Here is a 27,987-nt window from a genome sequence, read left to right as displayed (position 1 = left end):
AGGGAGTAATTAGTTTTCATAAAATCGTTATCATACTAAAATTATGATATGATAAATGGGTCCAAAAAGTATTTGATAAAGTTGTTATTAAATACTTTTTGGTCCAATTTGCTGTTAACAAAATAAATCAAGTAGTGTGATTGATTGATTGATTGATACTTTTATTAGTAGATTGCACAGTACAGTACATATTCCGTACAATTGACCACTAAATGGTAACACCCCAATAAGTTTTTCAACTATTGCAAGTCGGGGTCCACGTTAATCAATACATGGTATGTGAGTGTATCATACCTTTCTGTTTTCGTATCTGAAGCAGCAATAGCTATCCTCCATGAAAACGTACTTTGTATGATCACATTCATTTTGTCATAGAGTCCAGTTTGGAGAAATATTTCATCTTGGATACAGTATATAATCCTCCATAATGGCAGACACGTTCATTTATTTCAATTTCATTCCAAGCAATAAAACAATATTTTTGCATCTGACAAAAAAACACTCACAAACGCTGGCTTACTCTAATAAAAATTCCATGTTTGTTATAAATCCATCCATCCATCCATTTTCTACCACTTGTCCCATTCGGGGTCGCGGTAGTGCTGGAGCATATCTCAGCTGCATTCGGGCGAAAGGCTGGGTACACCCTGGACAAGTCGCCACCTCATCACAGGGCCATTGTTATAAATCCATCCATAATAAATAAATAAATGGGTTGTACTTGTATAGCGCTTTTCTACCTTCAAGGTACTCAAAGCGCTTTGACACTACTTCCACATTTACCCATTCACACACACTGATGGAGGGAGCTGCCATGCAAGGCGCCAACCAGCACCCATCAGGAGCAAGGGTGAAGTGTCTTGCTCAGGACACAACGGACGTGACAAGGTTGGTTCTAGGTGGGATTTGAACCAGTGACCCTCGGGTTGCGCACGGCCACTCTTCCACTGCGCCACGCCCATCCATCCATTTTATACCGCTTATTCCCTTTTTGGGGTCGCGGGGGGCACTGGCGCCTATTTTAGCTTCAATCAGGCGTAAGGTGGGGTACACCCTGGACAAGTCGCCACCTCATCACAGGGCCATTGTTATAAATACAGTTTAAAAAAATGTTTACTCATTTAATTTTAAGTAGGCCAGATGACCATTGCATTGCATCATGACTTTATACTGGGGACTGACTTAAGCCAGCATTACACGTGTTAAAATCCAAAAATATGATAGTCCAGAATTTGCATAGCAGCATGGTAAAAAAAAAAAAAAAAAAAGAAGACACATTTAATTGTGAATTGTTAAATAAAAGGCCTGCATTTTGCAGGGAAATGTTTAATAGATGGATTCAATTTTTTTTTTATTTCTAACCCTGCGAAGAGGTGGCGACTTGTCCAGGGTGTACACTGCCTTCTGCCCGATTGTAGCTGAGATAGGCACCAGGGCCCCCGCGACCCCAAAGGGAATAAGCGGCAGAAAATGGATGGATGGATTTATTTCTAACCAACCAGTGCAATAAAGGTGCTTTGTGTGTATAACAGTAACCTTAAAATAATTTATTTATAGCTATTGTGCGCAATAAAATGGATCTTACGAATAAAATAATTAAAAAACAAACACGGTGGAAGAGGGGTTAGTGCGTCTGCATCACAATACAAATGTCCTGGGTTCAATCCTGCGCTCGGGCTCTTTCTGTGGGGAGTTTGCATGTTCTCTCCGTGACTGCGTGGGTTCCCTCTGGGTCAGGGGTAGGGAACCTATGGCTCTAGAGCCAGATGTGGCTCTTTTGATGACTGCATTTGGCTCTCAGATAAATCTTCGCTGACATTGCTCAACATGATAAGTAATTAATAATAACGCTCGTAATCACCGTGTTAAAAATAACGTTCAAATTATAAAACATTCTCATGCATTTTAATCCAACCATCCGTTTTCTATCGCACCTGTTCAAGATGTTGCATTAATGGTAAGAAGTATTATATTTACTATAGGTTAGATTTAAAATAACAATGTTATTAAAAAGAATAAGAGACTTATTATACTGTTAAAATGTTGGTCTTAGTTAAAAATGCGCGCATTTAGTTGTATTCAGTGTTAAAAAAATATTATATGGCTCTCACGGAAATACATTTTAAAATATTTGGCTTTCATTGCTCTCTCAGCCAAAAAAGTTCCCGACCCCTGCACTGGGTACTTCGGCTTCCTCCCACTTCCCAAGACATGCACCCAGGGATAGGTTGTTTGGCAACACTAAATTGGCCCTAGTGTTTGAATGTTGTCTGTCTATCTGTGTTGGCCTTGCGATGAGGGGGCGACTTGTCCAGGGTGTCCTGGACATGACGTTAAAGTGCATCCGGCAGTGGAGGCTCCGCTAAGGGGTCTAGGGGCACTAGGAGGGTAAACCCTTTACTACTGTTACCCCAGGTGACCCTTGGCAAAGGCCTAGAACCTGTCTGCCCCCTAGCCAGGGATACGGTGAAGACCTCAATGGCGGAGCAGGCGGTAGACGGTAGATTTAAGAACTACCACAACGGCTGCGATGGCGGGAGAAGGCTGCTGCACAAAAGGGTCCCCAGTCGTCTTGGACTCCATGCCACTGGACCCTGACCCAATTCTGTAAATGATTTGTGTGGTGACTGTCTGTGCACCAGTCTCCCCACGTTTAACAATGTCACTTACAGGCATCCTCCATAAAGGGATACACCCCTACCAGGAGGATCTTCATACTCATTCGAGTGACCGCGGATGATGATGAACCCTAAAATCATTTATGTATAGCTATTATGCGCAATAAAATGGATGATACGAATTAAATAATCAAAAAATAAACACCGGGTTCATTACAGTGTGACCTCGAACTATGTTAAGGTAACGTGTGGAGTTCCCCAGGGTTCGGTCCTTGGCCCTGCACTCTTCAGCATCTACATGCTGCACCTGGGTGACGTCATACGCAAATACAGTGTTAGCTTTCACTGTTATGCTGATGACACCCAACTCTACATGCCCCTAAAGCTGACCAACACGCCGGACTGTAGTCAGTTGGAGGCGTGTCTTAATGAAATTTAACAATGGATGTCCGCTAACTTTTTACAACTCAACGCCAAAAAAACGGAAATGCTGACTATCGGTCCTGCTAGACACCGACCTCTATTTAATAATACAACTTTAACATTTGACAACCAAACAATTAAACAAGGCGACTCGGTAAAGAATCTGGGTGTTATCTTCGAACCAACTCTCTCCTTTGAGTCACACATTAAAAGCGTTACTAAAACGGCCTTCTTTCATCTCCGTAATATCGCTAAAATTCGCTCCATTTTGTCCACTAAAGACGCTGAGATCATTATCCATCCGTTTGTTACGTCTCGTCTCGACTACTGTAACGTATTATTTTCGGGTCTCCCCATGTCTAGCATTAAAAGATTACAGTTGGTACAAAATGCGGCTGCTAGACTTTTGACAAGAACAAGAAAGTTTGATCACATTACGCCTGTACTGGCTCACCTGCACTGGCTTCCTGTGCACTTAAGATGTGACTTTAAGGTTTTACTACTTACGTATAAAATACTACACGGTCTAGCTCCATCCTATCTTGCCGATTGTATTGTACCATATGTCCCGGCAAGAAATCTGCGTTCAAAGGACTCCGGCTTATTAGTGATTCCCAAAGCCCAAAAAAAGTCTGCGGGCTATAGAGCGTTTTCATTTCGGGCTCCAGTACTCTGGAATGCCCTCCCGGTAACAGTTCGAGATGCTATCTCAGTAGAAGCATTTAAGTCTCACCTTAAAATTCATTTGTATACTCTAACCTTTAAATAGACCTCCTTTTTAGACCAGTTGATCTGCCGCTTCTTTTCTTTTTCTTCTCTGTCCCCCCCTCACTTGTGGAGGGGGTCCGGTCCGATGAAGTATTGACTGTCCAGAGTCGGGACCCAGGATGGACCGCTCGCCTGTGTATTGGTTGGGGACATCTCTACGCTGCTGATCCGACTCCGCTTGGGATGGTTTCCTGTGGACAGGACTCTCGCTGCTGTCTTGGATCCGCTTTGAACTGAACTCTTGCGGCTGTGTTGGATCCACTATGGATTGAACTTTCACAGTATCATGTTGGACCCGCTCGACATCCATTGCTTTCGGTCCCCTAGTGGGGGGGGGGGGGTTGCCTCTCCAAGGATTCTCATAGTCATCATTGTCACCGACGTCCCACTGGGTGTGAGTTCTCCTTGCCCTTATGTGGGTTCTTCCGAGGATGTCGTAGTGGTTTGTGCAGCCCTTTGAGACACATGTGATTTAGGGCTACATAAATAAACATTGATTGATTGATTGATTGATTGATTGATACCCCGGCTTCCTCCCACTTCCAAAGACATGCACCTGGAGATAGCTTGATTGGCAACACTAAATTGGCCCTAGTGTGTGAATGTGAGTGTGAATGTTGTCTGTCTATCCGTGTTGGCCCTGCGATGATGAGGTGGGGACTTGTCCAGGGTGTATCCCACCTTCCGCCCGAATGTAGCTGAGATGGGCTCCAGCATTGCCCGCCATCCCGAAAGGGATAAGTGGTAGAAAATGGATGTATGGAAAAAATAAACACGGCGGGAGAGGGGTTAGTGCGTCTGCCTCACAATACGAAGGTCCTGGGTTAGATCCTGCGCTCAGGATCTTTCTGTGTGGAGTTTGCATGTTCTTCCCATGACTGCGTGGGTTCCCTCCGGGTACTCCGGCTTCCTCCCACCTCCAAAGACATGCACCTGGGGATAGGTTGATTGGCAACACTAAAATTGGCCCTAGTGTGTGAATGTGAGTGTGAATGTTGTCTGTCTATCTGTGTTGGCCCTGCGATGATGAGGTGGGGACTTGTCCAGGGTGTATCCCACCTTCCGCCCGAATGTAGCTGAGATGGGCTCCAGCATTGCCCGCCATCCCGAAAGGGATAAGTGGTAGAAAATGGATGGATGGAAAAAATAAACAAAGTCAACGTTTTTTTTGTTTTCTGGCGCTTAAAAAAAACCGTTCTGCTCCGTTGCAAGTGAGAGCGCTAATGAGCAAAAATACAAAATAAAATTAAAAAAACATGCAGAGGAAGACGTGAGGGGCGGGGCCTCACTCCTTCAAAGCTGACCACCAGCGTCCCGGTGCTGCGCTGCAAGGCTCCAGCTTCAGTGCGACCCATCCTCAACATGCTCCAACTTGTGGGTGCTCTCCGAAAGGAACTGGCGGACTCCCTCTCGACGTGCAAGGTGCTGGTGGTGGGAGCGGGAGGGATCGGCTGCGAGCTGCTGAAGAACCTCGTCCTCACCGGATTCCAAAACATTGAAGTGGTTCGTCGCACTCAACGTTTGTTTCCCTCTTTAGCCGTCGTGCTATCGTGCTAGCTCGGGGGCCGTTTGAGAAGGCGCAACGGCTAGCCGGCTATCATGCTACGGCTTTGTGCTAGAGATGAATGGCCTGTTGTTATTATGCTATAACTTTGTACTGGACTGGCTATCATGTCTTTGCACTAAAGCTGAGCAGCTTGCTGTGATGCTCGGGCTTTGTGCATGAATGGGCTATCTGGGCTAGCCCGGACTAGCTTGCTACCATGCTAGGTCTTTGTGCGGCACTTTAAGGCTAATTCTCAGGTGTAGCCATTGAAATATGCTCATGTTTTATGATGATTCTTTACGCAACATTCTCAAACAGATACGTACACACAATAACACAACGATGATATTATAAATACGCACACGCTTAGCACTGAAAACGGTATTTGGCGCCACTAACATTTACCGAGTTAATCCTCCAATAAACTGTCTGTTATAATTTCCTTGAATTGCCGCCCGGGCGCTAATTATTTTAAAACCCCTTCTCACTCCTGCGCTTACCAAAGGCGTGCGGTAATTATTTTAAACCTCTTCTCACTCCGGCACTTACCAAAGGCATGCAGTAAAAAATTGAGTGTGATGTAAGCTTGCACCTTAATGGCCTACTGAAACCCACTACTATCGACCACGCAGTCTGATAGTTTATATATCAATGATGAAATATTAACATTGCAACACATGCCAATACGGCCTTTTTAGTTTACTAAATAGCAATTTTAAATTTCCCGGGAGTTTCTTCTTGAAAACGTTGCGTAATGATGACGTGTACGCGTGACGTTACAGGCTGTTAGGAAATATGAGCACTGCACACACACACACACAGATATAAGTCGTCTGCTTTAACCGCATAATTACACAGTATTTTGGAGATCTGTGTTGCTGAATATTTCGCAATTTGTTCAATTAATTTTGGAGAAGTCAAAGTAGAAAGATGGAGTTGGGAAACTTTAGCCTTTAGCCACACAAACACACAGTGATTCCTTGTTTAAAATTCCCGGAGGTGAAACTTTACTATGGATCACAGCGAACATGGATCCCGACCGAATGTCAACCAGCAGGTTTCGGTGAGAAAATTGTGCTAAAAAATCGCTTTTTACCGGAGATCAGCTGAGCTTCTGCCGTCGACTTCCCTGACACACTGCGCGTCAAGACACCCGTGGACACACACCTCTGACTATCAGGTACTGTTAAACTCACTAAAACACTAGCAACACAATAGAAAGATAAGGGATTTCTCAGAATTATCCTAGTAAATGTGTCTAAAAACATCTGAATCCGTCCCAATGTAATCGCGTTTTTTTTCAACTTGTTTTTTTTCTCTTTTTTCTAGTCCGTCGCTATCAATATCTTCAAACACAAATCTTTCATCCTCGCTGAAATTAATGGGGAAATTGTCGTTTTCTCGGTCCGGAGAGCTCTTTTTGTTGAAGGCTCCCATTAAAATCAATGTGAGGAGCCATCAACATGTGACGCCATCGTCTCCGACTCCCGGTAAACGCAGGGCTTTTCTGTTAGCACTAAAAGTTGCAAACTTTATCGTGGATGTTCTCTACTAAATCCTTTCAGCAAAAATATGGCAATATCGCGAAATGACCAAGTATGACACATAGAATGGACCTGCTATCCCCGTTTTAAATAAGAAAATCTCATTTCAGCAGGGCCTTAAATCCTACTGAATAGCTCTCAATCTCTTTCCCTTTATGCGATTTCAAATTACCGGTATTGAAATCAGCCTCCTCCATTTTGAAAATGATGAAAACTCGTGACGTTACAAGTTTGACCAGGCGGTAATACTAAGCATGCGCTAAGTATTTTGCGAAGCGAGTTTGACTCGTCAGTAATTCAAGGCGGGGCGCATACTATATGCCCTGCGGCAATTCAAGGAAATACGGTATGTCAATGTGTACATTAAAGTGTTTAGTGGATTAATATTTATATTAACTAGTAGTGGTGTGATGGGTTCAGGTGGATTTACCAGACAGCATGGCTTCAGCATCCACAGGGTTTGAGTTCATACTACTTTATAAAATACGCAGGATAGGTATAACATTAATTAACGTTAATAATCATTAAACCCTGTTTACACTAAACCGGCTAAGGTTATCCAGGGTAAATCCGACCTAACCTTATCCTTGTCCACACACACAACAATACAACCGTTTAACACCCCCTCTGTCCGCTGGTGCAACGGGACCTAATACGCATGTGCGCAAAATGCACACGTCATAGTCACCTCCAGTGTTGCTTTTTGTGCAAGTTCTTAAATTTAACTTATCTGAACAATATCCAGTGTTGTGGTATTTCAATTAACTGGAATCCAGTGTGCTGTATCATAAATTAATCAAATCTTTATTAGACACGTAAACAATGTGATAAAGAACATTTTACATCAATCAAACTGGATATCCGGTCAGGACACTCCACTCTCTTGTTGCCTTCACTTTCATTGTCCATTAGTTTTCGGTGACTTTATATACTCTGGACCTAGACGTGGAGTCCGCGACATACATGGCTGACAGTAACTGATACAGTCTGCTTTCCCAGTCCAAATGCATTCGCTGTTTTCCCTCGACGGCCAGGTAATACAAAGCACACGCTACCTTTTTTTAATCACTCTCCTTCGACAAATGGACAAAGTTTTTCCCTAAGTAGATTCACAGCTGACCTTGACAATCGAAAGTTCTCTTGCCGTCTGAGATGTGTTGTATTCGAAATAGCTGCAATCATTTTCTCTTAAGGTATTCATGTGTGATTTCCACAAGCGCCGTTAGATGTACAAGGAGAAACACGGGCATGTCTGGATGACTCGTGTTCATATTTCCAGTGGTTAGCTCCGAGTTACGAAACCGCTTTATTATGAAGCTGGCTATGGCTCGTTCTTTCTGACGTCACTTCCTGTATGGGGTGCTGTCTTTCTGGCGTCTCTTCCTCTCCGAACTCAGTTTGTAAACGATCAATGAGTCCATACAAAGCTAAGAGCCGGAGCTTTAAGAAATACACTGCGCACTTACCTGTGTTAAATATTGTCCGAAGAGGGTCGACCTTAAAAACGGTGGTTTAGTGTGCCTCAAACGGGGTTTAGGCTAAATAATTATTCGTTTTAAGGGGTTATCCAGCTTAGTGTAGATTTAGCCTAATCAATGAATGATAGATCTCAAACTAATATTTACATTTAAATAATTACCTAAGGCCTACCATAACTCAGGATCACTTTAGCTGCTTGTAGAACTAGTTTGTTAATTTAGTTAGATGATTCAAACGGTATTCTGAAGTGAATACTTTGTGCAGCCCAGGTTTTACCTACAGTGACCTGCAGTTAGATTGCATTCAAGTCCCTTGATATATATTGTATTTAAATAAGATATGTTAATGTATAGACCTGTTCACATAGTCTTGTGTGTAGCGATCGCATATACCTCAGTGACACACTGATGTGGGATTCATGATATTCATGAACATTTTTTTTTCCCATCAGGGATTAATAAAGTATCTCTGATTCTGATATCACACAATCATTTCTTTGCAGATTGACTTGGACACAATTGATGTCAGCAATCTGAATCGTCAGTTTCTCTTCCAAAAGAAGCACGTGGGCAAGTCCAAAGCACAAGTATGTTCACAGACACATCTTAAAATGGAGTTGCTGCTCCAAGTCAAAACAGATCTAGGCCTTCTCTTAACAGATGCTTGCATAAGTTTGTCGCTGTAACTTCCCTTCTTGTGTTGTGTATGTATTTATTGCAGGTGGCTAAAGAGAGTGCCTTGCAGTTCTGCCCCTCTGCAAATATCACCGCATACCATGACAGCATCATGAAGTAATTCATTTTTTTTAATAAATCACTGTAATGATTAGGGGTGTAAAGATTTATATTAAATTGATTTGATATTTGTGGCTGCCGATACGATTCGAGAACGATCTAATTTGTTAAACGATTCGGTCCAAAACGACTCAGTGATTTGAAATTGATTCAGTAACTTTTTTTAGCAAAAAAACCAAACAAAAATCAGGCAGTGTGACTGTGAAATACATACTAGATACTGGACACTGCAGGTGGAGTTTACTATATGTCGGTTATTTCTTGTTAGGGAGGTGTGTATAAATGAATTATGGACACAAACAAGTAACTAAATACAATTAATGGCCAATGCATTCACATCCCATTTAAATAAAGTGTAACCCACACTTAAGTTTAATTAACAAGAAGAAACCTTTTCTGCTCATATTTTTTCAACATTTAAGCAATTTTCAAAAAAAATATACATTAACCAACATTTTAACAGTAGATTTACCTGCTAAATAAAGTTTCCCAACTTGGCCATACTGTATCTGTTCTCCCCTCTGGCGTCACTGATGATGGACAGCGTCCGAGGAGTGCGAAAGCATGTATGTCTCCTCATCCCTGTTGGTTTTGCTTGCGCTTGCTCGCTTCCTAATTTACATAGCCTACTTCACCCATCTCTTCTATTTCTAATGAAACTGCTTCTCTTTGGCTGCCAGTTGCATGTTGTTGGATCGCCATGACTTGCTCCGTTGTCCACCCCTAAATGTCATTCTTGTCTTTTGTGGCTAAAAGTTGTGTTGCGGCTTTGAATAATTTGTTATAGTTTGTTTTTGTTGTGGCTTCTGCAATGTGTTGTTGTTGAATGTTTTTGTATGGTTTATTGTTGGTATTGCCTTGTTGCATTTGCGTTTGTTTTGACCTTTCTCAGCCACTATAACTAGCCGCAATTTTTGTTTAGATGACTCCCCAGCTGGGCAAACACTCATTAACGCTATCAGTAAAAGGGCTAAACTTCATAGAAAGTCTGCACTTCTTAAATACAATACTTTCCTTTATTTTGTATTGATAAAATGTTATTTTTCTTCACGTCTGTAACTATCTCAGATGTCGTTCTGCCAGTATTTGGCACAGGCTATAGCTGATGGGGTAAGTCCTGCCAGGTCTTCTGTACTGCACCACAGGACATTGTCTGCTTTGATCTACAGCTGCAGGTGTCATATGCTATGTAGTTCCAATTGATAATATCGATCGATTCCCTTTTGAATTGATACCTATTTTCCGGAAGGCAAACTTTTTGAGCACTGATCGATGAACTTGAAATTTAGGAAAATGAATCGATATATTGATCAATCATTACACCCCTACCAAAAATGTATTTAGATGTCATTGAAAACAAATGTATTCCCCCGACAGTCCTGACTACAATGTGGAGTTCTTTAAAGATTTCATTCTTGTGATGAACGCTCTGGATAATAGAGGTACGCATGTCTGGACCCGTTAGACCTTTTTATATCCCTTCTCTAAAAACTGAAGATATAACATTTGTATATGTATCCTCAGCGGCCCGTAATCATGTAAACAGGATGTGTTTGGCAGCCGACATCACTCTAATAGAGAGCGGTACAGCAGGATACCTTGGTCAGGTCACAGTCATCAAGAAGGTATCTAAATCTAATCACCCCCTTAAAATAGCCACTGACTTGTAAAATTTCATCAAGCTTAGAGGTGTAGTACCTAGTCTAGAATAATGTTTAACATTGTTTTATTTCTCCTACTTCTTCAGGGAATGACGGAGTGCTACGAATGCCAGCCTAAACCCACTCAAAAAACCTTCCCCGGCTGCACTATCAGAAACACTCCGTCCGAGCCCATTCACTGCATAGTCTGGGCAAAGTATCTCTTCAAGTGAGTAGAATTCACTTAAAAATTCCAACTTTGTTCTCGTACTGGGGTGGGCAACCTTTACTATAAAAAGTGCATTTTGCTCCCACTTCCACTGTAGAAAAATAGTTTAGAGCCACCAAATATAACACAGCTTTTTGTTTTATTTAGAATAGAATAGAATAGAGTTTTATTGTCATTATTGCAATGAACAGGTTGAAAGAACAACGAAATTGGAGCAGCTCCTCCTAAGGTGCATATACAATATGGTAGTATTTAGATTCAGACAGTTTTGTTCATCCTCGTGGGGAAATTAAATGTTACCTATGTTGATTTGAATCTACATTTAAAACACTTCCTTGAGGTCTGGATAATATATATTGAGTATGTATTGGTGTACATTTTTCTCCACAGTCCCTTTTTTACAATACATTTTTTAAGTCTATCTGCAAGATGTTCAACTGTGGAGGAGTTCCCAGATTGTTAATAAAATCACGCCCTGGAATTTCCAAAAGTATCATGATTTATCTTAAATGTACATGGTTTAATAAAGGGCTGGTAGATATGACTGATAACTTTAACGATTGAAGAGTTTTATATTGGTCCATATTGCCAATTTTTTTATATAAGAAATAAGGACCAAGTGTAAAATATTTTACATGTGAGCATTCTTATTTAAAATGTAACCTTTCTCTGATTATGTAGTCACCTCCGCTATCAAGGCAGAAAGAAAACGTCAACAAAACCAAGGAAAACAATGTAAACAAATCAATCAGTGTTCAATCAAATTGAACACTTTACAATAACCTCTTACAACTGGGTGCAAAAAGAAACGGCTGATTCTCTTCTCAAAGCCTTCTACCACTGTAATGGTTTCTCAGCAAGTTATGTATTTTGGTGGTGCAAAGTCAGAAGCCATATTACATATTTTTGTGAACATGTCTGTTACTACATTGTTTATAGAGTTGCAGCGTGTATATAAAACGTTGGAGGGTTTTGACGTTGTTTTAGAGGGCTTTGAAGGCTACAATGGTGACTCCCATTAGCCACATCTTGCAAACTTTTTTATAATCTTTAGAATCCTAAATAAAAGATGTGTTCTCGTCTCTCATGACTGGGAACGATAGGCAAAATTCCCTAAAAAGTGCACTACCCCTTTTATTGGCTTTAGTGTCTGAATGGGAGTGTGAATGTTGTCTATCTATTTTGGCCCTTTGATGAGATGGTGACTTGTCCAGGGTGCACTCTGCCTTCCGCTTGACTGCAGCTGGGATAGGCTCCAGCACCCCCTGCCACTCCGAAAGGGACAAGAGATAGAAAATGGATGGGTTATATTGCTAAAATTATAACATTTAATTGATTGTAAAAATATGGATGAAACTTACTTACCATATTGTATTTCAGCCAGTTATTTGGAGAAGAGGATGCCGATCAAGATGTATCCCCTGACACGGCAGACCCAGAGGCTGCATGTGAGCTTTTCTTTTTTCTCTTTTTTGCAACATTTACCAAGGAGTTATTTTTTTTATGAAGTGTTCGATATTTTATGCAGTAAAACCCACTTCGTGGAATATGTGTTCCTTTTATACAGGGAAACCGGAAGAAACAGCAGCCCGTGCCACGGCCGCAGAAAAGGACGGAGGCATCATGCGCATTTCAACTAAGCAATGGGCCCGCACTAACAAATATGACCCCATCAAACTCTTCAATAAGGTACTAGTTAGGGCTGGGCGATATATCGCGGGTTTGTCTCTGTGCGACATGGAAAATGACTTTAACCGTGATATTCGAGTATACGTTCTCACGCAGTTGCTTTTAGCTGCGGGCTTTACACTACAGGCTCTTCCCATTCTTTGTGTCTCCTCACAGGCAGCAAGCGCACAAACTTACACATGTCACACACTGTCATGTCAGACATCACATACGTATACGCCCTCGCGGAGCAGAGAGGTAGCAGACCGGGTAATGTTAGCTGTGATGCTAGCGCAGCCGTGCGAGTGGTAATACGAGAGAAAGAATATGCGAATCTGGTAACAAATGAAGGAAGAATTATTTCCCAAGAAAATCAGCAGGGTGTCCATCGCCTGGCTGTGGTTCGACTTCAAGCGGGAATATGTCGAATGGACAACTTTAATTTGTCAAGTGTGCGGCACAAGCGTTGCTACCCAAAGTAGCATGACTGCTAATATGTAGCATAAGTTGAAAAGTCACCTGCTAATAACTTAAATAAATACAGTTTTGGTCAATTGACTTAGTTGTGATTTCCTTCTCTGCATGGAAGTTTAAAATGAGCATATATTATTAATGCAGTAGGAACAACAATGTTTTAATGTTGACACATAGAATCATCATACTGCTGTGATTATATGTATCAAGTGTTAATTCAAGGCTGTCGCAAAATATGGAGATATTAGAAAAAGGCAATATCACCCAGCCCTAGTACTAGTCTTTTAAAGCTGCTGTAGGTAAATGGCTCCAAAATGAAAAATATCTCAACTAAAAAAGAACATCGGCAACGGCTAGCATATATCACCAATAGTAGGAAGGATATTTGGTAAGGATCTTTGTCAACAAAATTTCATTTTCAGCACAAACCAGTTGAAGAGCAGCCACACATTGCACAGGAAACAGAACAGGACTGCTGATGGGTTGCCTTTTATCGCACCCCATAAAAGGTGGGAAGTAGGTGGACAAAGGGGGAGAATGAATAAAAAAAAGGTGATCTCAGACTGGGCTCCTATGGGGGGTGGCTGTCTACGGTGAGGAAAAACAAACTTCATAGCAAATCACATTTACATATTACGACTTACAACTCGAGACTTGCAACGAACGATGAGGGGGTGGGCATCCCGCCCGAAGGTACCAGCCACTTGGCGCGTTGTTCAGTTTTCGGTAATACCACATGGGGTGACGCGTCAAAGGGCCTGTGATGGAGAGTTGTGTGTGTGTGTTATGCGACCTTGGTGCTCTCACAAAAAGTCTCATTTAGAAGTTAAACTTTGTAAAAATACATTGTCAATAAGTTGTCCTAAATTAAATGATTGGTGTTCATGGCCGTCAATCCGTCTCGTGCTGGTATGCATGCCTGCTGCGAAATGAGCGGATTTGAAAATGGGTGCAATGTTTGCTATATTGATGTTGAAACGGTGATGGCATACAACAGCTACAGGAACAGCCATGCATGTTAAAGGTTATTTTCAGCAATGTTAGGTAAATATTAAATATATTTATATCTGAACGTGTTAATGTCTGCATATTGTTGGGGGGCTTTTTACAGGGACACGTTTCCATGTCAAGTGAAGTCATGCTTTCCAAATATGGTGACACAATGTGACAATTACGTGGCCTGTGTTTTGCAGCTTTTCAAAGATGACATCATGTACTTATTAACTATGGACAAGCTGTGGAAAAAGAGGAAGGCTCCAACACCACTGGACTGGCAGCAGCTGGAGAACACTGGTACGTTTATTGTGGACACACCAAAATAGTGCTGGTGATGGTGAGTTACCATTTATTGGCCGTTGGCAAATAACACAATAGCCAGGTCTATTGCTTTTTATTATTATGGTATTTGCTTAGCAAATATTCTGTGTTTGAGTGACTCTGGCTATTGTTTGTTGTAGTGTGTCCTAAGGATTCAACAGGCTCAGGTTTAAAAGACCAGCAGGTTCTTGGTGTTTGGGGCTACTGCAAGCTCTTCCAAGAAAGTGTGAATACTCTCCACTCGCTGTTGGATGAGAAAGGGGATGGTGCAGAGCTTGTTTGGGACAAGGTAACACATTTCTAAACCTCTTACAAAATGATTGTGAAAAAAAATGTCTAGTTTCTTGGACATTAAACACATTCTTGTCTACTTACATTAATGTTCATCGTGTTATAGATTATTTTACGCAAATCCAAGTGTGTCAGTATTTAAACCCATGTAAAGGCCACTTATTTAGATTTGACGGCTTTTAAAGAAAAATCCTCAGTTACATCTTCAGTCACTCTCAGTCAACACATATTATTAACTGCATCAAGGGGATCAAATGGTTCAAATGTATCTGTCAGGTTTAGGGAGTTACATTCTGATACAGGACCCAAACGGGTACTTTTGAAACAAACCATACCCGAGCCAGTACCTACAAATTGGAAAACATAAACGTTGTGAATGCTTTTTTATTTTTAATTAATTTTATGACGCGCAATTTGAACCGTAAAGTGATTTAAACACATTACTTATTTTAACTAAGTAATACATTCCACAATATGGAATACAAATCGCAACAAATTGGCATACTTCAGCAATACAGAACCCAGGGAATACAAAATAAGGACCTGCTTGTGTTGTAATGTTGATGTTCCAAATTCTGGGGTTAGTGAATGCACCTTGTTCGCCATGTCTGTAATTGGTGCATAATGCTTAGGGTTCCTGCTTTGGTTACTGTTGGACCTATGGGCTGCTGTTTGTGTGTTAAGGTCAGCAATAAAGTTTGAAAATAGCAATAGACCCTGTATGTCTCCGTCAGTAGGCTACATTACTCACAAGACTTGTGCAATATCACCTTCAAACATTTGTTTCAGGTGGCTGAGTCTGCTTTCATTTCGCACTGGAATAAATTAAGCTACTGAAATAGCAATTTTTTTACCCCTCATCTGGTTATTGGCGTTTACATCGCCACTGCCGCCATTATGGACTCTTGGCTCAACTGTGGTCCACACAGAAGGCTGTCGTCAACATTATTTGGCATTCCAAATAACTATGTGCCTCCAGAATAAAAATGAAAAAGTGCAGGAAATGTTTGTAGAACCTTGTTCTATGACCATTTATTTCTAGTTTGTCTCATTGCACAACATCACATCTCCATATAATGGCACAGAAAGGGCCTTTTTGAATTGTATTATGACTTTTCGACTTAATTAATCTACTCTATGTGCACACCTTATTGAGCCAACCAATCCAATGTGGGATTTTGTGTGGTGTTTTGATTGTGATGTTAATTAAGCCTTTGCTTATCTTGTCAGGACGATCCTCCTGCCATGGATTTTGTTACTGCAGCTGCAAACTTAAGGATGCACATTTTCAGCATGAACATGAAGAGTCGCTTTGATGTCAAATGTAAGTTGGTTGTGCCACAGTTTTGAAATATGAATGTGAAAGGGGGAAATTTTGTTATTCCTGTATTTGTCACATCAGCCATGGCAGGCAACATCATCCCAGCTATTGCAACCACTAATGCTGTCATCGCTGGACTAATTGTACTGGAGGGCCTCAAGATTCTGGCAGGAGAACTCGAATCCTGCCGCACGGTTAGTTGATCACCTTACCAATTATGCGTAAAGAGTTTGAAATGTCCTTTTGCACATATATTTAGAGCTTGGATAGCTTTTTAACTGTATCCAGTTCTAGCTATTGTAAAATGTAGGGCAGTCTTTGATTAAATATTTTCATAGTCAAATCTGATTCAGCCATTTGTAGTGATGAGCCACTGCTTGAAAAAAGTTAGCTTTTTTGGGAGGAAGATGTAGAGGACTAGTGGCCCTTATTCTGTAATTAGGTGCAGTAAAGGAGGAGACGGAAGTACATACAGGCAATGTTGAGGTACTATTCCTAGCCTGATCCGTATTACTGGGAGCAGAAAATACACCTGAAACAGTCAGCTGACCAGCAATAGGTTTTATCATTTTCCTCTGTGGTATTTATGCGTTATTCTTTCCCTGCTTACTATCTCGACGGTAGCAGTGTGTATGCACAAACGCCATCTGAGCATAGTAAAATAGCGGTTGCCAATCAAATGTTTTATTGTCAATCCCAACAAACTATGTTGTTGATACATTACAGCACATCCTCTAAATCAGTGGCAGCGGGCCGTGGCCCGATTGGTACCGGGCCACAGAATAATTTTTTTATTCATTTTTATTAAAAAAAATATATATATATATATATATATATATATATTTATTTATTTTTTAATTAAATCAACATAACAAACACAATATACACTTACAATTAGTGCACCAACCACAAAAACCTCCCTTTTTCATGACAAAAACCTCCCTTTTTCATGACAAAGAAAAAAATGTAAAAAAGGATTGCCCCCCGCCCCCCACCCACCCGGGCCGCGGGACAAATTATTAAGCGTTGACCGGTCCGCGGATACAAAAGGTTGGGGACAACTGCTCTAAATGTTAAATGGGTTGTACTTCTATAGCGCTTTTCTACCCCTTTTTAAGGAGCCCAAAGCGCTTTGACAGTATTTCCACATTCGCCCATTCACACACTGACGGCGGGAGCTGCCATGCAAGGCGCTCACCAGGACCCATCAGGAGCAAGGGTGAAGTGTCTTGCCCAAGGACACAACGGACGTGACTAGGATGGTAGAAGGTGGGGATTGAACAAGTAACCCTCAGATTGCTGGCACCGCCACTCTACCAACTTTGCCACGCTGTCCCCTAAACTCTAAACCTTAAAACAGCATTGACAACAATAAGCAGCATCAAGCAGTGGTGTCTGTATCTTTGTTTAAATAAAATCTACAATTACTGGCTAGTTGTTTTGGTAGCGGGTAAACTAGCCTGTTGCGATACTACAGGCCGTTGAGTCTGCTCAGAGGGTTGAAACAGCGCTTGTGTAGTCTGCTGACAACAAGGTTTCTTTTGCTAGTTACTATGATTTTTTTTTTAACAGGAGTTGTACACCAATTATTGATTATCATGGGGAAAATTCAGTCTGTCCCTTGGTTGCATGGATAATGAGTTTTCTGCTTATTTTTAGATTTTAATGTGTTAGGTGCACATTGTTTTAGTGGGATGTCTCGTGACAGGCAGAAAAGTCTGGATTGAAATAAAACATTTATACATTCTTCATCTAAATGGGAATATATGACCATTCTGGCAGTCTGCGTGCTAATGACAGCAGACCTTGTAGTGTAAATTGTTTTATTATGTATGTTGGCTCTCATGAAGTCTGCAATAAGTGTTAATCGGTGATGAAGAAAAAAAGGCAAACGAGATGAACGATTACATGCTGTTATAAAGGTGCCTGTCCTTACATTACATGTACCGTATTTTTCGGAGTATAAGTCGCAGTTGCGAAAATGCATATTAAAGGAAAAAAACATATTTAAGTTGCACTGGAGTATAAGTCGCATTTTTTGGGGAAATTTATTTGATAAAACCCAACACCAAGAATAGACATTTGAAAGGCAATTTCAAATAAAGAATAGTGAACAACAGGCTGAATAAGTGTATGTTATATGATGCATAAATAACCAACTGAGAAGGTGCCTGGTATGTTGATGTAACATTATCAGTGTTTCCCAAAGGTCAGGCATCCATTTGTGGTGGTGTGGTCGGGTCGGATTAGGTGGGGGGGGTGACCAAGAAGAACACAGAGTTGGAATATAATTACAACACTTTATAGACATATTTATATAATATGTAACTACAAGCTCCATTCACAGACAGTCCCATTGCTTTTATGAGTGGTCGAGCGAGTCAAAAGCCGGATTTTTTTTTTTATAATATATATATATTTAAAAAAAAAAAAAACATTTATTGAATTTTTTTTTTTTTTTGTCACGGCCATAATTCTTTCGCCACAAATAAATGAATGTGTGGGAAACCCTGTATTATGGTAAGAGTCATTCAAATAACTATAACATAGAAAATGCTATAAGTTTACCAAACAATCTGTCACTCCTAATCGCTAAATCCGATGAAATCTTATACGTCTAGTCTCTTACGTGAATGAGCTGAATAATATTATTTGGTATTTTACGGTAATGTGTATTATTTCACACATAAGTCGCACCTGAGTATAAGTTGCACCCCCGGCCAAACTATGAAAAAAACTGCGACTTATTTTCCGAAAAATACGGTATATAAAACCTTCATGGAGGTGTTTGGATGTTTTTTTTAAGGGCTTTATAGGCAGTACGAAATGGCTTCCACAGGCTCTTTTGATTGTCTTTATTTAATATTTCGAATGCAGAAAAAATAACATCCATTGTCATGTCTCTCATAAATATGAACAATAGGCAATATTTTTTTTTTAAAAGTGCAGTTCTCCTATAAGCTGCTTTCTGTTCACAAATAAGAGGACTGATTGATATTTCATGTTTGTTTGTCTCCTCTCCAGATCTTCCTAAACAAGTGCCCGAACCTCAGGAAGAAGTTGCTTGTTCCGTGTGTCCTTGACCCACCCGTGGCCAACTGTTATGTGTGTGCCAGCAAGCCTGAAGTTACCATCAAAGTCAATGTCCAAAAAACAACGGTGCTCTCTTTGCAGGACAAGGTGATATAAGATTGGCAAGACCCTCATGCCTATTGATTGCTAATCTAGTGCCATTTATGTCAATGAGCTCAACTAATCCTCTTGACATAACCATTGTTAATGTTTTTCTTTGTACCAGCTTTTTGGTGGATGGGGGATTGAATTGTCCCCCTCTTATTTATCTCCTTATAATACCCACTGAAAGGGAAGATATGTACTATTCTATCTTGTTCATGAATTGATTTATTGTCTATCCTTATCCAGATATTAAAGGAGAGATTTGGCATGGTAGCTCCAGATGTTCAGATAGAGGATGGAAAAGGAACCATCCTCATCTCCTCAGAGGAGGGAGAGACAGAAGGTAGAGAAGAATGATCATCAATCTCAAAGGGAAACGACTATAGTAGGCACTATACATAACATGGTGTCTTAAAATGTTATACCAAATGATCAACTTGTGTTTGAAGTTTTTTTTTACTTGAACCATTTGGTACATATTTCAGTCAGATGATTCAGACAAACCAAGCCTGCATTCACATTTATATCTACTGTGATGGTTGATTGCTTTTTTGTCTCCCTTAAAAGCTAACAACAACAAGTTTCTTTCTGACTTTGGAATTCGAAATGGCAGTCGACTACAATCAGATGACTTCCTCCAAGACTACACACTCCTCATTAACGTCTTGCACACGTATGTCACCTGGCACCTCACTTTTTTCTGCTGTTTTTTTTGTGCATCTCCATACATAATGTGTTTGTCTTCCATGGCAGTGAAGAATTAGAGAGGGATGTCGAGTTTGAAGTAGTTGGTGAAGCTCCAGACAAAGCACCAGAACCCCAGAGTCACAAGGAAGAGGTCAACAGCATCACCAATGGCAACAAGGACTCTGCCCAGCCATCCACTTCCTCCAAAGGTCAGCATTTGGAAACATTTTGTCTATTTTTCCATGTCTCACACACAGCAAATGTCAACAATACAGGATTTTTCCAGAGAAGGCATATTGCAATGGTTTAGAGGCAAATATACAAGCCAGATGGGTAAAAAAAATAGCTGCATAAAAGAACAGAATATGTTACAATGAATAATCAATCAGGGCTTCACGGTGGAAGAGGGGTTAGTGCGTCTGCCTCACAATACGAAGTTCCTGCAGTCCTGGGTTCAAATCCAGGCTCAGGATCTTTCTGTGTGGAGTTTGCATGTTCTCCCCGTGAATGCGTGGGTTCCCTCCGGGTACTCCGGCTTCCTCCCACTTCCAAAGACATGCACCTGGGGATAGGTTGATTGGCAACACTAAATTGGCCCTAGTGTGTGAATGTTGTCTGTCTATCTGTGTTGGCCCTGCGATGAGGTGGCGACTTGTCCAGGGTGTACCCCGCCTTCCGCCCGATTGTAGCTGAGATAGGCGCCAGCGCCCCCCGTGACCCCGAAAGGGAATAAGCGGTAGAAAATGGATGGATGGATGGAATAATTAATCACTTATAAATGTTATGTATTACTTATTTTTGTATAATCACTCATATGTTACTTGAGTTTTTATTGTTGACTTCAGATACAGCAAATCTTTGTGATGTGTCTTTTATTTGCCTGTGGTCGAGATGATGTCATCTTTGGTATTTGTCAAGTTTCTTGATGACTTTGACAGTAAGTACTTTGTCACCTGCCTGTTCTTGGTGTAGGTTTTCAGTTGGGGCACAGTGACCTAAATGTAGTATGCTTCCTCAGCTTACGTGTCTTCTTGGTGAGGTCAGCATTGCGTTTTGTCGGATGCTCACTGATCTATACCAGGGATATTCAACTACATTGTTTTATGGGCTACATTTTCCGAAAGCAAAGGACGGGACATCTCCCTTTTAGTGTTATTTCTAATTTGTTTCTTCCGGAAAACCAGCATCCTTTTACAGTAGACATCTAATTTTGGTCCATTTATTTTTGTCAGTTACAAGAGCGTTCTGCTGTTTTTTAAAGACCTTTTGCAAAATAGGTAGTCAAGGATCATCTCTATGACAGCACTCTAGTGTTTTTAAGAACCTGCTTCAAAAATGTGAGTCTCTCACAAGTTTTTTTAACTGAACTCCCAGGCCACCAATTAAATAACCCAAATTTTGAAGACGAAGGGAAGAGAGGATGTAAAATTTAATCTTGAGAAACACTATTTAAGAAGTTGAACAAATGACTGCATCTAAAGTAAACAAGTTACAGCAACAACTTTGTTTAAAAAAAATTTACATTACGGACAAATGAGGAACTTCCAAAAAGGAGAGTACTTAAAGAGGTGCCTTTTAAAGAACGCCTTAGTTCTGTAAATACAATGTTTGGTTCCCAGTGTTTTATGTTTGCTAGCAAAGTTAAAAGTTCAGTGCAAGGATCTGCCAATGTGTTTACAGTGGTCCAAGTTCTTCTATACTACAGGAACACTCAGGGTTGTTTTTTTTTTTTAGGATTTTGCTGCAAAAATGTTTTGTTTCCCAACTTTTGACCTGACAGACTCAGGAGAACAGGTGGTCAGAATGGTGTCATCCCAGCTTGAATTTAGACTTTTTTTTTTCCTTTCAGCTTGACTCGCTGCCTCAGCAATGCCATTGTGCTTTTTTGTTGGTGAACTTTATAACGACAAGATGTGAGGTGTATGTTATTCCTATTAGACATTGGTATGCATGTTTTGCAAACTTTTGTTGAAGAAAAATGGAAATCTTTAGGCTCTTCAAGATTCGATTGATTACAACTCAGGGGCTAGAATTTTGTTATAAATCGATTATTTATACATTTATTTACTATATTGTATGTTTATCATTTTTAGCGGTGTAACAATTAATTGATATTTCAATCTATTAATTTATACTCTTAAGATTCAACTACATCTCTGCTTGGCAAGTTGGCCTTCCGGAGTATAGTATCGAGCCAACATAGTTTTAAAAGGCAATATATCAATTTTATCAATACTAGAAAAATAAAACCTTGGATTAAAGAATGGTAGACTTTACACCAAGTTTTGCACTTTAATGATAAGGACTTTAATGTTATTCAAGTGTGTCTGCCTGACACAATCAGTTATCAAAACAAGGATGGCCAAGAAAGGTCACAACAATTGCAAACGCTACAAGACTATATCATAAAGTACATATGATATTGTCATACAAGACAATATTATAGATTACAACAACTTTCAGCTAAAGCACGATTGCAAAAGCCACAACAGATTCAAACGCCACAACAGAATAATATAAAATAGCAACACAACTTTATGTATGCCTTCGGTTTGATAAAAGTTGGGAAACACTGCACTAAACTTATTGGCACTGCTGGTTACATTTCTATGTAATATGAATTTTAGCTTAAATGCATTTCACAAGACTTGTGGATTTAATGCATCAATTTATACATATACACCAAGCGCACACCATAGTGTCTTGAAATCAGTTGCGATCTGATGTTTTACACAGTTTGTATTTTTATTTTTTTTTCAAACTTTAATATTCTTGTCTGACAATTTTCAGTCCTGGCAGATAACGATGATGTTATGATTGTGGACTCTGACAACGAGGTCGAAGCACCGTCCAGCTCCACATCAGTAACAAGCAGCACCAAGAGAAAGCATCCCGATGCGGAAACGGGCCAGGCTTCTACCAAGCGCCAACGGACAGATGTGTCAGGTGATGCAGCGGCTCCCACTGACGACGACGACGATGACATCATTGCTTTGGACTAAACCCACCGCTGGTTTTCTGGTAGCATCGAGAACTATTTGAAAACTTGCCATTTTGTATGACGACAGACAAACGTAACTTTTCTGAAGAATTGGTAACTGTTCAAGGTTGTTTTGTGTTGATCCCACAGCCAGTTGTACTCCTCCTTTCATACTCCCCTGCCCTCATCACGTGTAAATATAGTTGACATTTGAAAATACTCAACTGTTTTGTTATTGTCCACTTCTAGTATCTTTGAAATGCATTGGTTGAGGGTATAAACAAAGGCTTTTTGTATTATGTTTGCTGTACTTCTCATACTTAAGCCCGGGGATGTATGCTTTGCCAATTTACATAAAAAGATTGAAATCAAAACATTTTCTTGTTATGTAATGTTTGAATGATGAATTTGACCAAATACAGACTTGTATGTCTGGCGGATGCCTGCCTTTCTCAGTGGAACTCATTGGCTTTGTCTCTGTCCTGCATTGGTATAGCAGAGTGTGTGCCATGAATGTATTATGTACTACCTACCTATGCTCTTTACATCTAACATGTAGGGCTGCTGTCATAAAGATACCATCTGTAAGGCTTCCTCTTGTGTTTTTAACTCATCAGGTATTACAACAAGACTAAAGTGAATACCCAAAAACTGCCCGTTTTAGTAATACAAGCTTAGCGATTAAGTCTAGATTGTTTCATATGATATTCTTAGCCTCATGTGAAGTGATCCCTTTCCTACTAAGTAGTGCAGATGGGTGTTCCTCCCCATTGACCAGTACAATACTGTATTTGTGATCAGATATGTTGAAAAGGCCTTGAAAGCCTTTCTGGACCAATAAATAAGCATTTTTTTGTTTTGTCTTAACTTTATTTTGCCTCAGCTTCATACATTGTTTCCTTTTACAAAAATATTGAAAAAAATAATTTGATGAAATGATATTCAATAATACTATCTTATTACGTTGTTATATCTATACAATTAAAAACAAAAGCATTTTAAAAGGAAATATGTTTTTTAATAGACTGATTTTTCTCTAACCAGATTGAAGGTGTCAATCTCATTTTTAGCTATGGGGCTGTATGGAGGAAGATCTATTCCAACGTTGGCCGGACTGTTAAAATGATGGCATAACTTAAAAATAAAGACAATTTCAGATTGTTTTGCTTTACTTTGACCAAATATAGAACAAGCACATTTTGAAAATATACATATAAATAATACTCTTGACAAAACATGTCAAATATAGTTAAAAATTCAGGGGAAAATTAAAAAAAAGAACTTAGTCTTTTTCTTAGTGTATCTGCAAAGCCATAAAATGTCGGTCCTATTTAGGATTGAACGTTGTAAATAAAGCTAAAAATAAGGTATCAAATACCTCATTTATCATTTACACATAAATCCTGTACTAACTAAACAAACCATACAAATGGAGGTAAAAAAATAACATTCAAGAGGGTTGAGTTACACTCTGCGTCCACTTTTCTCCTTTTGACAGACATTTTGGGAAAATGAGGGTGCCAAGACGTAAAACAGCAGGTTTTGTTTCATCTGGGTCGAGGGGAAAGAGCCTCAGCTATGCTTTACTGCGTACCTTTTGCAGGTATAAAGTGCTTGCTTGCGTAACAGAATGTCTACGGCGACATGTAGTGGGCACATTTAAAACAGCAGATTCTTTAAAAAAAACAATTTATTCGCTGGCTAAACATTTTTGTGGGCCTGAACCAGCCCGCGGGGCAGCTGTTAGACACCAATGATGGAGATGATTAAACACAGTGTCTTTGCTTTTTTTTGTCAATGCCTATCTCCAGAGCAGGGGTGCCCAAACCTTTTTCAGCAAGGGCCACATACAGGAAAATTGAAGGATGCATGGGCCAATTATATTTTGTTCATTTAAGATACTAAAAGCAATACAATTTGGGCAATCTACCTGCACAAAACACAACTTTTATTTCTGTCAAAGGTCACAATTGGTTGAAACATAACTACCACAAATTAATTTCCACGAGGTAGGAATCATTTATTTATTGCTGAATTTCCCCCAGGGATCAATAAAGTACTTTCTATTCTATTCTAAATCAAACATTTTCATAGCTAGTGCATAAAAAACATGTTTCTGAGCTTCTAAATACAGATAGACATGAAATAACACCCTTTTCACCAATGGCTCCACCAGGCGGTGGCCACGGCTACCCTACTCCTTGTGGTTAGAGTGTCTGCCCTGAGATCAGTAGGTTGTGAGTTCAAACCCCGGCCGAGACATACCAGAGACTATATAAATGGGACTCATTACCTGCCTGCTGGACACTTATTAGCATCACTATGCGCTTCAGCGTCCGCTGACCCCTCTGTCAGTTTACGTGGCCTACCACTTGGTGGCTGAGTTGCTGTTGTTCCCAAACTCTTCCAGTTTCTTATAATAACGCCGGAATATTTAGCAGCGAGGAAATTTCACGACTGGATTTGTTGCACAGGTGGCATCCTATGACAGTTCCACACTAATCAGTGGCCCATTCTTTCACAAATGTTTGTGGAAACAGTCTCAATGCCTAAGTGGTTGATTTTATACACCTGTGGCCGGGCCGAGTGATTAGGACACCTGATTATTATCATTTGGATGGGTGGCCAAATACTTTCGGTAATATAGTGTATGTGCCTCCACTTCGACTGTGTCCTCTCCCCGTCATCCAAGTTGTAGTTTTTGGTCTGTCACCTATTAGATATAAGTTAGAACTATAAGTCCTTGTATTAAAAATGGCAACAGTGGAAGATGCATGTGTATGTACGAGCCAGTCTGCCTCTCAACAAGACAAACTCATTTTAGCTCAGGGGCCGCATGGAGGAAAACCTGTGCACACGCTGGCAGGACTATTAAAATCATGGCATTAAACCTAAAAAATAAAGACAACTTCAGATTGTTTTCTTTGTCCTACTTTGGCCAAAAATGTAACAAACACATTATGTATATGTTACAATACAAATATAGAGAAAAATACCGGCATCGGTAAAGTTTAGATCCATGAAGGAAAGAAGAAAGTGAATGAATGTTTATAACTGAATACATTTACATATGCATAAACATTTGTTTGCTTTTGTATTTTTTTTCCATGAATTAAGTAACGTTTCTGACAATCTTTTTCCAAAACACAATATAGAATGTGATATATAACGCTTACAAAAAAAGTGGCACTCCAAACATTTACTGAGGGACAGCATTTTTATTACTTGATGGGGTACCATAATAAAATCATCCATCCATTTTCTACCGATTGTCCCTTTTTGGGGTTGCTTCGGATGGAAGGCGGTGTACACCCTGGACAAGTCGCCACCTCATCGCAGGGCCAACACAGATAGACAACATTCACACTCACATTCACACACTAGGGCCAATTTAGTGTTGCTAATTAACTTATCCCCAGGTAGAACCAAACTTCATTAATGTTTTTAGTGACTAACAAGTATGTGCTCCAATCACTCTATCACAAAAAAAAAAATAAGAGTTGTAGAAATGGTTGGAAACTCAAGACAGACATGTCATTATGTTCTTTACAAGTGTATGTAAACTTTTGACCACGACTCATCGAGCTGGATGCAATCTTACTTGGAGGGGAGGAAACAGGTGGTAGAGGCACCTCTCAGTAAGCTGTGGAGTCCCCCAAGGCAGTATACTAGGACCTTTACTGTTCCTAATATACGTGAATGACATGCCATCAGCATGCCACTGTGAATTGTTCCCGTTTGCGGATGACTCGGCCCTGCTGGTATCAGGCAAGGACAAGTCAGAGGTGGAACAAATCCTCAGTGCTGAACTCCTTAACATTTGCACCTAGCTCGCTGACAACAAGCTATCCATACACTTAGGTAAAACGGAATCCATCCTATTTGGGTCCCATATCAACCTAAAGAAAGTCAGTGACCTCACTATAAAAGTGGGTGACATTGTTATCACCAGGAAGGATGAGATCACCTACCTAGGTTCCATTCTAGAGGCTAATCTTTCCTGTGATAAAATGGCAACCAAGGTGATCAAAAAGGTCAACCAAAGAACGAGATTCCTCTACAGAATCTCCTCTCTGGTCAACAAAAGCACCTTGAAGATTCTAGCGGGAACTCTCATTCAACCCTTTTTCCACTACGCTTGCACCTCCTGGTACCCCAGCACCTCCAAAACCCTCAAATCTGGACTCCAAACATCCCAAAACCAGCTAGTCCGGTTACTTTTAGACCTCCACCCCAGATCACACCTCACTCCATCCCACTTCTCCAAAGTGGGCTGGCTCAGGGTGGAGGACAGAGTAAAACAACTTGCACTGAGCCTAGTCTATAAAATCCGCTACACCTCCTTGATACCGAAGTACATGTCAAATTACTTCCTTAATGTAAATGACCGCCATAACCACAACACCAGGGGGAGCTCCACAAACCACGTTAAACCCAGATTTCAATCTAACAAAGGTCTTAACTCATTCTCTTTCTATGCCACATCAATGTGGAATGCACTCCCAACAGGTATAAAAGTAAGTGCATCTCTATCCTCCTTCAAAACCGCTCTAAAACAACACCTCCAGGCAACTTCAACACTTTACTAATACCCTCCTCCATTCACATCCCATCTCCCCGGATTGGAAATAACCTAATGTAAATAATCAAATGTATTTCTAATGTATATACTTGTTCTCATGCTATCTGAACTCACTATGTTCTCTGCTCGCTGTACATATCCTACCAAGTAAGACCTACACATGTTTCAATGTCCATTACTCTGTTGTTGCAATTGTTAAAGTTAAAGTACCAATGATTGTCACACACATACTAGATGTGGCGAAATTATTCTCTGCATTTCACCCATCACCCTTGATCACCCCCTGGGAAGTGAGGGGAGCAGTGGGCAGCAGCGGTGCCGCGCCTGGGAATCATTTATGGCGCTTTAACCCCCAATTCCAACCCTTAATGGTGAGTGCCAAGCAGCGAGGTAATGGGTCCCATTTTTATAGTCTTAGGCATGACTCAGCCAGGATTTAAACTCAAGAC

The 27,987-nt window shown here is 40.4% G+C and overlaps 1 protein-coding gene across 1 annotated transcript; it reads left to right on the top strand.

The window, feature by feature from the left end:
• The first annotated feature begins 5,083 nt into the window (after window positions 1-5,083).
• uba2 (ubiquitin-like modifier activating enzyme 2) lies at window positions 5,084-23,812 on the top strand. Its single transcript, XM_061917482.1, has 17 exons — window positions 5,084-5,312; window positions 8,881-8,964; window positions 9,099-9,169; window positions 10,550-10,614; window positions 10,697-10,797; window positions 10,920-11,041; window positions 12,422-12,489; window positions 12,609-12,730; window positions 14,377-14,476; window positions 14,641-14,789; window positions 16,022-16,115; window positions 16,194-16,306; window positions 19,137-19,292; window positions 19,536-19,632; window positions 19,857-19,962; window positions 20,043-20,185; window positions 22,767-23,812. Exons 1-17 carry the CDS (start codon window positions 5,172-5,174, stop codon window positions 22,976-22,978), a joined length of 1,944 nt encoding a protein of 647 aa, XP_061773466.1. The 5' UTR covers window positions 5,084-5,171; the 3' UTR covers window positions 22,979-23,812.
• Window positions 23,813-27,987: the final 4,175 nt, after the last annotated feature.

Source organism: Nerophis ophidion, linkage group LG12, assembly GCF_033978795.1.
Source record: "Nerophis ophidion isolate RoL-2023_Sa linkage group LG12, RoL_Noph_v1.0, whole genome shotgun sequence".
Classification (NCBI taxonomy): domain Eukaryota; kingdom Metazoa; phylum Chordata; class Actinopteri; order Syngnathiformes; family Syngnathidae; genus Nerophis; species Nerophis ophidion.
The sequence above is the reverse complement of the archived record's forward strand: the minus strand, read 5'-3'. Positions and strand labels throughout refer to the sequence as shown.